The 11,353-nt window shown below is 37.7% G+C and overlaps 2 protein-coding genes across 6 annotated transcripts in view; one reads left to right on the top strand and one right to left on the bottom strand.

Moving 5' to 3' along the window:
- LOC109545437 (equilibrative nucleoside transporter 3) overlaps positions 1-1,449 on the top strand; it is a 5,019-nt gene extending 3,570 nt beyond the window's left edge. For all 4 annotated transcript variants that reach the window (XM_019916132.2, XM_019916134.2, XM_019916135.2 and 1 more), the window contains 4 exons: positions 384-668; positions 731-816; positions 870-1,066; positions 1,118-1,449. In XM_019916132.2, coding sequence (XP_019771691.1) covers positions 384-668; positions 731-816; positions 870-1,066; positions 1,118-1,229 — 680 coding nt within the window. In that variant the 3' untranslated portion in view covers positions 1,230-1,449. The remainder of the gene's footprint in view (positions 1-383; positions 669-730; positions 817-869; positions 1,067-1,117) is intronic.
- The window catches only part of LOC109545435 (integrin beta-PS), a 21,511-nt gene that overhangs the window by 5,908 nt on the left and 4,250 nt on the right, over positions 1-11,353 (bottom strand). The window contains exons 3-11 of one of the 2 annotated variants that reach the window (XM_019916129.2): positions 10,518-10,824; positions 10,228-10,456; positions 10,011-10,095; positions 5,646-5,816; positions 5,209-5,595; positions 4,970-5,137; positions 4,675-4,911; positions 4,293-4,580; positions 1,521-1,659 (exon numbers count right to left, since the gene is read on the bottom strand). In XM_019916129.2, coding sequence (XP_019771688.1) covers positions 1,521-1,659; positions 4,293-4,580; positions 4,675-4,911; positions 4,970-5,137; positions 5,209-5,595; positions 5,646-5,816; positions 10,011-10,095; positions 10,228-10,456; positions 10,518-10,824 — 2,011 coding nt within the window. Of the gene's footprint in view, positions 1-1,520; positions 1,660-4,292; positions 4,581-4,674; positions 4,912-4,969; positions 5,138-5,208; positions 5,596-5,645; positions 5,817-6,770; positions 6,856-10,010; positions 10,096-10,227; positions 10,457-10,517; positions 10,825-11,353 lie in introns of both variants that reach the window. The other variant, XM_019916130.2, reaches the window with a different exon arrangement.

The following is an 11,353-nucleotide window of genomic DNA, read 5'->3' as shown; positions in this document are numbered from 1 at the left end:
TTGTATTTAAATTAATCAAGCTAGAGCCACTTGAAGTTCTTATTTGATTAGTTTAAATTTGTGTAGACCCTGTAACATGGTAAGTTTATTATCATTGGGATATAAAATATTATATCTTGTTACACTTCACTATAAATTACGCTTACATAACTTAAATAATTCTAAAGCATTTGACACGTGAAAATTAGACATTTAAAAATCTGCAACTTTGATACCTTTAGAGCCTTTGGGACACCCTGTACATTACAAAAATATTTTAAAAATGTGCGCTCGGCAGGCGTCGGACAATTCATAAAATAATACTTCTTAAAAATCAAACGGTTTAGCCGCAAACTTCCGTGCCGTATAGCGCGAATAACCCTGTATAAGACTATTCATTGCAGGTACTTTGCTGGTATTAGTCACAATAGCGGTTTACTGGTACTCGAAACGGAATTCTCAATACTTTATCTACAATGTGGGCAACGATCCCAACGTGGAAGTAACGTTCGCTCACCGAAAGTTCTTTCCGAGAATATGGAGCATTATTCGAGCCTCATCTACATCTACAAAGATGTGCGTCAGCTCGTTGATCATCGTTGTGGGAACGACTGCCATCGTGTATCCGGGTTTTATGTCCCTAGTGGTATCGCAAGAGACAACCGGAAAAGGGGGCGACCCTTGGGCTGGTAAGTTGATGTTTCTCCAAGTTGCTTCAAAATCCTTCCTCACACATGCATATGTATTCCAGAAATGTACTTTGTTCCTGTGATAACATTCCTAATTGCCAGTCTGTGTGATTTATGCGGCCGTGTGCTGGCCGGCAAAGTCAGACAGGTAAAGACAATAGCAAAAGCACTGAAATGTTGAAAAACACCGATCAATTTCAGCCGGATAACCAGCTGCTTATTCTGGCGATAGCAGTGGCTAGAATGTCCTTTTTGCCGCTGTTCCTCTTTTCGAACGCCCTACCCAGAGTGAATCTGCCAGTTCTGTTCTTCGACGTGCCCTACATTTTGTTCATCATCATCTTTTCCTTCTCCAACGGCTACCTGATCAGCTTATGCGTTACGCTGGTTCCCACAACGTAAGCACCTTCAAAGTTTAGGGAGAGTCACATCAAATTCTCCAATTTCAGGGTGCATACAGAGGAGGAGAAAAGTTCAGTCACCATAATGATTGTGATATCCGCAGTGCTAGCAGGAGCCGTTTGCTCGTTCTTAAGTTTACTGTTCATATATGCGATTTAAGGAGTCTCAAAGTATTACTATAGTTATTTCATCGTTAAATTGTAGCTACAAACATTACGCGTCGTTCACCGACTTCTGGACAGTGTGTATAGTGTATAGTCCCGCTTGTCTTAGTTTAAAAGGAAGAATCTGGAAATACAGCGGGGTGTCCACCAGTCGACAAGTGCCCCACGCTGATAAAACTTGAACATTTTGAATAAATCAACTTTCCGCAAAACAACTTGCAGTTTCAATTCCCCAAAACATTTTTCCAGCCAAATATGCCACGGGCTAACTCAAAAATCCACGTACCTTCCACTTTATCGACAGCGATTGGAACAGGCACATTTGTGCAATTGGCACTGCAAAGCTCGGGCTCCTTAAGAGGCCCGGTATGGTACATTTGGCACTGGACGCAGTCTCTATACTCCAAGCAGCGGTCCGGGCATGTCTGAAAGCCGCAGAAAATTATTGGACAATTTTCAGCGACAATTAGGAATTAATTTGAGAATCTCAGTCGCTAGTTTACAAACCGCTTACTCAAAGGAGCTCAAAAAACGATTATTAAACGATTATTGGAAGTTGTTCGGGACGATGTCACATTGTTTCAATAATCAGAGAAAGTGCAAAAAAACGCTTGAACAAAAGTTGAATACTTTTATCAGACAAACTAAATTAAAATCCTTTCATTTGTTTACTCAAAAAACGAAAAAACCGCCGATTTGATCGCTTTTTTAAATGTTCTACAATTAATTTAGTTTTGCTTCTAAAAAAGCGTGCTATTACTTTTTTGAAGGTCTGTACACTTTATAAGTTGTTTAACTTTTAGCCTAAAATATTCATTCATATTCAACTAAATTAAAATCYGTTCATTTGTWAGCTCAAMAAACGAAAAAAACCGACGATTTGATCGCTTTTTTAAATGTTCTACAATTAATTTAGTTTTKCTTCTAAAAAGCGTGCTATTATTACTTTTTTTGAAGGTCTTTGTACACTTTATAAGTTGTTTAACTTTTAGCTTAAAATATTCATTCATATTCAACTAAATTAAAATCCGTTCATTTGTTAGCTCAAAAAACGAAAAAAAACGGCCGATTTAAACGCTTTTTTAAATGTTCTACAATTAATTTAGTTTTGCTTCTAAAAAGTGTGCTACTATTACTTTTTTTGAAGGTCTTTGTACACTTTATAAGTTGTTTAACTTTTCGCTTAAAATATTCATTCATATTCAACTAAATCAAAATCCGTTCATTTGTAAGCTCAAAAAACRAAAAAAACCGACGATTTGATCGCTTTTTTAAATGTTCTAYAATTAATTTAGTTTTGCTTCTAAAACAGCGTGCTACTATTAMTTTTTYTGAAGGTMTTTGTACASTTTATAAGTTGTTTAACTTTTMGCTTAAAACATTCATTCATATTCAACTAAATTAAAATCCGTTCATTTGTWAGCTCAAAAAACGAAAAAAACCGCCGATTTGAGCGCTTTTTTAAATGTTCTACAATTAATTTAGTTTTGCTTCTAAAAAAGCGTGCTATTACTTTTTTGAAGGTCTGTACACTTTATGAGTTGTTTAACTTTTAGCCTAAAATATTCATTCACATTCAACTAAATTAAAATCCGTTCATTTGTTAGCTCAAAAAACGGAAAAAACCGCCGATTCGAGCGCTTTTTTATATGTTCTATAATTAATTTAGTTTTGCTTCTAAAAAGCGTGATACTATTACTTTTTTTGAAGGTCTTTGTACACTTTATGAGCTGTTTAACTTTTAGCCTAAAATATTCATTCATATTCAACTAAATTAAAATCCGTTCATTTGTAAGCTCAAAAAAAATCGCCGATTCGAGCCCTTTTTTAAATGTTCTATGATTAATTTAGTTTTGCTCCTAAAACAGCGGGCTATTACTTTTTTGGAATGTCTTTGTACACTTTATAAGTTGTTTAACTTTTAGCTTAAAATATTCATTCATATTCAACTAAATTAAAATCCATTCATTTGTTTACTCAAAAAACGAAAAACACCGCCGATTTGATCGCTTTTTTAAATGTTCTATAATTAAATTAGTTTTGCTTCGAAAAAAGCGTGCTATTACTTTTTTTCAAGGTCTTTGTACACTTTATGAGTTGTATAAATTAAAATATTCATGTTTTTGTTTATTCCTGTTTGTTATGTAAGAAAAGCTCTTGCCAGATTCCAAATAAGTTTTGTTTAGCGACGTCGGAGACTTCTTTGAGGGTCTATTTTACTCGTAAAGTTATACTACAACGTACAATAAAGGAAATATTTATTACTGAAGGGTCAATTGTTTAAACCTCAAGTTGAAAATSAAAGGAGTTTTGTATGATARAAGYTAAAGGGTAAATTAATTTCAGAGAAAATTTCCACATTAGTTACTTAATTGCTATGATTTTTTTGGTATTGCTATGAGCAATAATTAAACGCATACAATTTGCAGAAAATTATAGCAATTAAGCAACCGATTYGGAAATTTTAYCTGACAAAAATKTACCCTGTAACGTTTAACATTAAAAATTCCTGATTTTCAGCTTATTACTCACACTTATAACGTGTACAAAGACCTTCAAAAAAAGTGATAGTACGATTCTTCAGAAGCAAAACTAAAGTGATTATAGATAATTAAAAAAAAAAAAGCTACAGTCGGTGATTTTTTGGTTTTTGTAAGCAAACAAATATTTTGAATACTTGAAAAACACTTTCTTTCAATAGCATCAATGGTTCAAAAGTCGCGCGCTTAAAAACCGCTTTTTGCACTTTCTTTGATTACTTAAACAATTATTATTATTATAGTTTGAACGACAACCACAACTATTTGTAGTTTGTGTTGAATTTTAAATCTGATCTCGCCGAAACGTAATATGAAATAAACGATATGAACATTTTTATTTCACATTTTGACTGAACCCCAGGAAAATAAATCCAAAATTTTAAACAATGTTCCCCAGCAGGAAATCGCGCGCAAATTCTGCTATCGCTCCGAACCACTTCCAATAATCCATCAGCCTCATACATTTAGCGCCCGAAACAGGGCTTTTAAAGCCTGATCATGAGCAGATGAAAACTCACCGGGCACTTTTCGCAAAATTTGCCAGAGTATCGACTTTCTTGGGTATCTTCGCACACGCAGGCCCCGCACACACACATTCCATGGCCGGAGCAAATCTCCCCTTCGATCACATCGGGCGGATAGCAGCCAGCATTCGATTCTTCACATGCACAATTCGACCCCGTCCATCCAGGCTTACAATTGCAGACGCCACAGTCGCAAGTTCCATGAGTTTCGCCGCTGCAAAGTTCACCCATGTGTCTTTCACAGCTGAAGTTGTCGCATTCACAGTAGTCCCCATAGATTTTCTAAACATAACAGCTTTGTGAGGAGGAGAGGAAAAAATGTGCAACTAGAAGTTTTTTGAGAATTTTCGTAATTTTTTGCCATTGCTTGGCTTACCTCAGTACCCAATCCTCTAGACTCGCAATCGCATCGTCCGCAAATACATGTGCCCCTGCCGGAGCACTCAATTCCTGTTGTGCTGTTTGGAGGAGCGCAGCCGATTGTTTTCGGATGCTTCGCTATTTCGTCTCCGCTGCATTCGCAGTGTCTCCCGAATGCTCCCGGGTTGCAGTCGCAAATGCCGCATTTGTAGGTACCATGCAGGCCGCAAGCCGGCGCGTTTTCTTGGTAATACTGGCAAACAATCGAACAGTTCAAGCACAAACTTGCAGGGCGCTGCTCGGGGGTTTACCTTATCGCCAGGCTTTTCGCAGTTGCACTCGCACAGCATTTCCAAGTCAATGATCAGGCTTTCGTTGATCCCTACTGGGTAGATCTGGATAGTTTGGAAGCGATCTTTTCGCTCTTTCGGGCACTTGAGGACCTCAATGTCGATTTTGAAATTGATCACATCACCAACCTGCAATCAGTTGAAATAAATAAAAAAAAACATGAGGAAACCCAGCAGTAAGTTAAGGTCCTGAGCCCTACCTTGATGTTTCCGCATTTATTCGTATTAACCACCGTTCCAGAAGCGTTGAGGCAATTGGTGAAAAACCGAATGCTCACAGCACTGGAAGCATTATGCTTCATTTCTACCGATGAGGAAATCTGCTCGTATTGCTCCTTGATCAGCTCCACGATATTGGAACTGTCCTTTTCCAACTTGGCCACAGATGCGCCTTCTATGTGCTTTGCCAGCTGCTCATACACGCCAATAGTGTTACCGGTGACCGCAAAAATCACATTGATGGCATTTTTCTTCACGGCCAAATTGATTTGTTCGATGGAAGGATAATCCTGATAGGACGACTCGCTGTAGTAGCCTTCGCGCGACAAATGACAACTTCCATCGTTTGGCTTCACAATGCCGCCTAACTAAAATATAACTTTCATTACAAGGTTCACCTATTTTCAGCACTTCTTACTTTTCCATCGCCAGCATAATGAAAACTGGCATCGGTAGAAAACACCAACAATCGCCTGGCCTTTTCTCTCCAGCCGATCTGGTTGCGGCAAACTACCGCCTGCATAATGGCATCAAAGCCTCCTTCAGGAGCATCCAGATTCCCAGAAACATTCGCCTGCTTCACCATTCGCTAGATAAATCGATAACAACAGATGAAAGCCATGTAATCCATGTAAAATAAACATGTGTGAGTGTTAATTGGTTAGTGTCTCCCGCCAAAGCCCTTAAGCCAGTGTCCCATGCATCTATTTGTACGATGATACGATGGTACGAAAGTGTTCCTATTGGTTGGAGGTCTGTCAATTCGTACGACGACGGACGAATTGACAGATGATACGATGGTACGAAAGTGTTTCTATTGGTTGGAGATCTGTCACTTCGTCCTCCGTTCGTAAGACGGCGGACGAATTGACAGATCTCCAACCAATAGAAACACTTTCGTACCATCGTATCATCTGTCAATTCGTCCGTCGTCGTACGAATTGACAGACCTCCAACCAATAGAAACACACCATCGTATCATCTGTCAATTCGTCCGTCGTCGTACGAATTGACAGATCTCCAACCAATAGAAACACTTTTGTACCATCGTATCATCGTACCAAGGGATGCATGGGACACGGGCTTTAAATCAACAGCTTTTCCTCGTTTGAAATTAGTGCAATTTAAAAGCCATTGGCGGCCAAAGAGGGTTAAACTATATGATAAATACATGAAATATACAAATTAGTAAAAGGGCGTGAACATGAATTAACCTGCCTAATGTGTGCATTAAAAACAAGGAAAACTGGCTGTACAAGGATTAGCGGTTTCACATCTAAAAAACAGGAAAACCCCATGCAAACCATGCCCGAAAAAAAGAGGCCACCTGAAGGGTAAAACCTCCAAAGAAAAACCCAGTTAGTTCAAACCAATCGGGATAAATTCGCATTGAGCGCAAAGTAATCGAGGGAAAACTCATGGTTAAAATAATCTAGAAAGTATTAAAATCGGCGGTTACAGTTTTTTAATAGAAAACGTTAAAGCCAAATAATAATACGAGGAGGAGTTAATTGGTCAGCGGCAAATGTGCCCATTCACTTACGGAAAATTGAAAGGTGTTTTGAGACAAGGTCATCATGTGTTTGTAGCCGTAGGGGCCAGCGCATTGATCGCAAGGATGCTCTAAACTACAAACCATAAACAAGGCTAACATCAAGATGCATGGAACGAGTTAACACACCTATAATTAACACTTTGCTACTGAAATTTTACGTTGGATTTATACAAAACGCCAACGAATCTCGCAGGGAACAGGAAGCAAGGGTTTACCGCCCCTGATTAATCAAAGCCCAAGTTCCTGTGCCCCTTTTCCAGGCCACTTCAGTTTCGTTCTAGATCTATAGGCCTGAGAAACCTATCCGGCATTATGTTCAGCACCCAACATCCTCTAGCTACCTTACATGCATTCATGCTTGGACACATCCGCATATCATTCTCGATTCTCTTGGACTACTAATATTTATAGTTGATTTTTTGTATAGAATAGCCATTGGGGTTATTGATTGCAAAGGTTCAGTGATTTTAACGATTCAGCCCTTCGGGGCAAAAAACGAGCCAAAATAGCGATTCTATACCAAGAACAGGGACAAGCAACCTTTTTTCACCAACTATACATCCAAAAATTGCGCGCGGGCCACAACTCAAAACACTACATTTATACAAATTGCTCTTCAAATTAAAAGTCCACTGATGAATTTGAAGCGTTATTTAGTGCAATTCTTTTTCGGTTAGTACATGAAACAATGCAAAATTGGTCAAGGTTCCAGACGCTCTTAGCTGGGCAAAAAACCTTTTTTTTTTATTTCAACGCCACGGGCCCTGGTATCTCGAAAAATGTCGCAGAAATTTTGTGAGATGACTTTTTTTCTTCTAAACCGATGCTGACTTTTCGGAAAAAAAAAATATACCGGGTTGTATAAATGAACGAAATATTTGAAAGCAAACTTCACTTGAAAATCTTCCAGAATCACAGATTTCGGGGGCAATTCTGGTTTGGATTTTCTCTTAAATTTTATATGAAGTTCTAGCTTCAACATGAGCTCAAGACTGTGAAAATCGTACCAAGAGCAGAAAATTTATCGCTGCAAGACCATGATGATGACCATGAGACCAAGTAAATTTTTTGAGACCACTCTGTAAACAAAGGATATTGCGAAAAAAATCAAAAACCGTTTCGAGCTGTTGGGTTCCCTGTAAACTTTTGAAGTTGAGATCCATAAAATCTCTCATTTTTGTCCAACTAGGAGCATGCCAAACTTTGAGCCAAATTTTGCATTTTTTTATTTGCCGCCTTGTAGAAAATCCATCCGAGGTACCGAATTTTGACGAAAACATTGACGAACAAAAATCATACAGTTTGGACATTTATCCAGTAAAATCAGTGTGTGGAAAAAAGGGTCATTAACATTTTTTCTGAGTAACATTTTACTACTTGGCTCAAACAACTAAAAGAAAGTAATCGAGATTTTCCCAGCAACAGAACTGAGCCCAAAGAAAGTCGACGAGTTTTCTTGTAAAATCGATGTCTTAATTTTTTTTCATAAAAGATTCTGTTTGCCAGTATTTTACAGAAAAACGTTAGGAAAAACGCAGATTTGCTGTTTAGAGACAGTGTTGTTTAGAAACATTGACCTAAAAGTGAAGCAACTCCAGTTTCCAAGAGTTTTCCACATAAATGACTATAAACTTTCGCTTTTTCAGTTCGGGGAAATATTTTTGGAAAAAGACATAGAAATAATTATTATCGAAGCTGCAAAAATGTTTGAAACATTTTTTGCGCTTAAGGAGGCGAGTCTTCCAATAAAATTTATCTTATAATTTTTCACAGAAAGTACCTGAAAATTGCCAGTATTTTATGTAAAACTAAAAAATAATGCGATTTTTGCGTTGGAACTTTACAATGATTCAGAGCGATGAGAGCGGCAAATTTTCCAAATATTTTTTTAAAACTTTTGCTCTCTGGTCGTTTTTTAAATATAATCCTAATTACTTTCGGCAAAAAACTGAATAAAATTATTTGGTTTTGGTGCAAATTCGAAGCTGAAATGGGTTTTCTAAAGTTCTCTGCAAACCGATGAATGAGGCGAATTTTCTAGCAAAATTAATTTTATTTTTTGCTGAAAAGACCCCATTATTGTCAGAAAAGACGAAAATTATCAGAAAATAATGTTTTTGTTTTGCGTTTTCGATTAAAAACTTTTAATTTTGTGATCGGTTTTGGGAAAAAACAGGAGAAATTTATTTTCGTTTTTGTCCCGAATTCGACATTGAAAAAAGTTTTTGAAAAATGTTTACAGCTATAAATTTATCTTGTAACCTTTAAGTGAAACTTCAAAATAGAGCGTTTTTGAGTAGAAAGTAAAGGGAAAAAAATTCAGTCAAAACTAAAAAAAAAACACATTTTTTTAGCAAACTCTACAGTCTTCAGAGGAATGAAGATGACGAAATTTCCAAATAATCTGTTATAAACACTCGCTTATTCTGCCCGTTTTTTGATAGAAAATCATTCGATTTTTGTTCCAAATTCGAAGCTGGAAAGGGATTTCAAAAGTGTTTACAAAGCTACGAAGGATTCGAAATTTATTACATAATTTTTGGCGGAAAATACCTTACCACTTTCGAAAATTGAGCATTTAGAAGAAAGACTGACTTGGCTAAAACTGGAAATTTGTGAAATTTTGAAGAAATTTTAAAAATATTAATAAATGGCCCTTAAAATAAAACAGGTAAAAAGTCATCAACATTTTCCCAGCAACGGAACTGAGTTACCAAACCATTTGCGTACCACTGCGCCAACTCCTAAAAATTCACTGAGTTACCCAGGCCTAGTCTGGACGTTTACTCCTCAGAAAATTGCTTGAAACAATCAGAAATTATCCACTCCCAAAGTTATTTTATCTATCAAAATTGCAGTAAAAAAATGCTCAACCCATCAGCAAATGGTTACATTTTTTGGCCAGAAAAACTCACCAAAAATACAATTAGCTTTCACAGCTAAATCCGGCGAAAACCTTTAAGAATTTAAATACATTCTGTTGTTGTTTTAAGTTTCGTGTCTAAGTGCGTGCATGTTTTTCCCGCATATGCAAAAAATCTTATAGCATGTGCGGGCGAGTTGCTCATCCCTGCCCTAAAATAATCACAACTCATGGAAATGTTACCACAGCTAATACATCAAACACTCATGCATACCCAGAGGTCTCTATGAATAGCTAGACGCAGTAGCGAATGAAACTAGATAGATGAGAAGAAGGTATCAATCGACCGTGTAAAAAAGACTTACTGAAAACATGTAAGTGTTAGTGCTCAAACTCATATGATGGTGAAATCCGTAGGGTGCCACGCACACGTCACAGGGCCTTATCAGCCTACAGATAAAAATTGGGAAAAAACATTTAAAAAAACAACGGCACATTATACGCTAAAAACATAACCAAGATCAGATATCAGAAAAAAGACTTCCTAACTGATGCGGCGCTTACCAAACAAGCCCAACTTACTTTTCTGGCAGGGTGCTGACGTACGGCATCACCACTTTATCCACAAAACTCCCAAATCCCAATGTAAAGTTCGACGTGACCCGCTGCATAGTGGTGGCCAATTGGTCGCCCAATAGAGACAGTTTCTCTTTGTCGTCAAACATCGACCTACTGAGGTCCATGAGGTAGTAAAGATCCACTGGATAGTCCTCAGCTTGGGTGTAGCTCATGAATATACTGTACGATTGCCCTAATGAAAACGCAACAATCAACCAAAAGTTCCTAATAAAAAAATCACATTAAACACTGACTAGCTCGCAACTTCAGGCTGATCCTCTGAGGCGCCACCTGCACGATTTGCTGCCCTTTACTGCCTTTATAGCCGTACATTGCGGATCCTTTCTTCTGCCAGCTGCTCGACTGATTCCAACTGGTCTCATGGCTCAGACTCCAATGATTATTCTCATTAGCATCAGCATGCTGCGCTTTCGACAATTCTAGATTCGACAATATGCTCTGAATATTATCTGGATTGTGCGTAAATTCTTCTTTGCATTGATCTTCTTTCGATGAGAGAGGAAACGACGGTTGGAAACATCTGGCGCTGCCTACGAAATGCTTGGGGAAAAAATCACACAGTTATGGAAATGTTTCTAATCATTGTTGAGTGAATTGGGGAAAAAACTCTGGGATTCTAACGCGAGGTTTTAGTAATACACCTTTTTGATCGCGAAGAAACGAGGCATTCAACGAGCTAATTTAGGTCTTAGGCCGAAGGATTTGCATTGAGCTTAAACACACTCGTAAAAAGTTGATTTTTGGCCCAAAAAAAGCGGAAGGTGAAGGATTTTTTTAACTCGCTTAGACCAAACGCCATCAGACGAGGACTTAATATCCCGAAAGCCCCAGATTTTCAAACGATGACCTCATTTGGGGCAAGGTGGTAATTTCAATATGCATTTGTAAACTAAATCGCTCTCTTATCAGCATCCGGCATTAAATGCTAACATCCCAGATAGCATTTGATATTCTATGAATATCCCAGAATGCAGAAAATATACAGAACATTGCGGGAATATCCTGGGAATATACATAGGTGAACATTCCTAACATGAATGTTCGTGGAATATACATGCATGTATATTCA

The sequence above is a fragment of the Dendroctonus ponderosae genome, unplaced genomic scaffold, assembly GCF_020466585.1.
Source record: "Dendroctonus ponderosae isolate FM_Combo_2020 unplaced genomic scaffold, Dpon_F_20191213v2 Dpon_F_20191213_5, whole genome shotgun sequence".
NCBI classification, from domain to species: Eukaryota; Metazoa; Arthropoda; class Insecta; order Coleoptera; family Curculionidae; genus Dendroctonus; species Dendroctonus ponderosae.
Note: the sequence above shows the minus strand (reverse complement) of the source record. Positions and strands in the feature narration are given on the sequence as shown.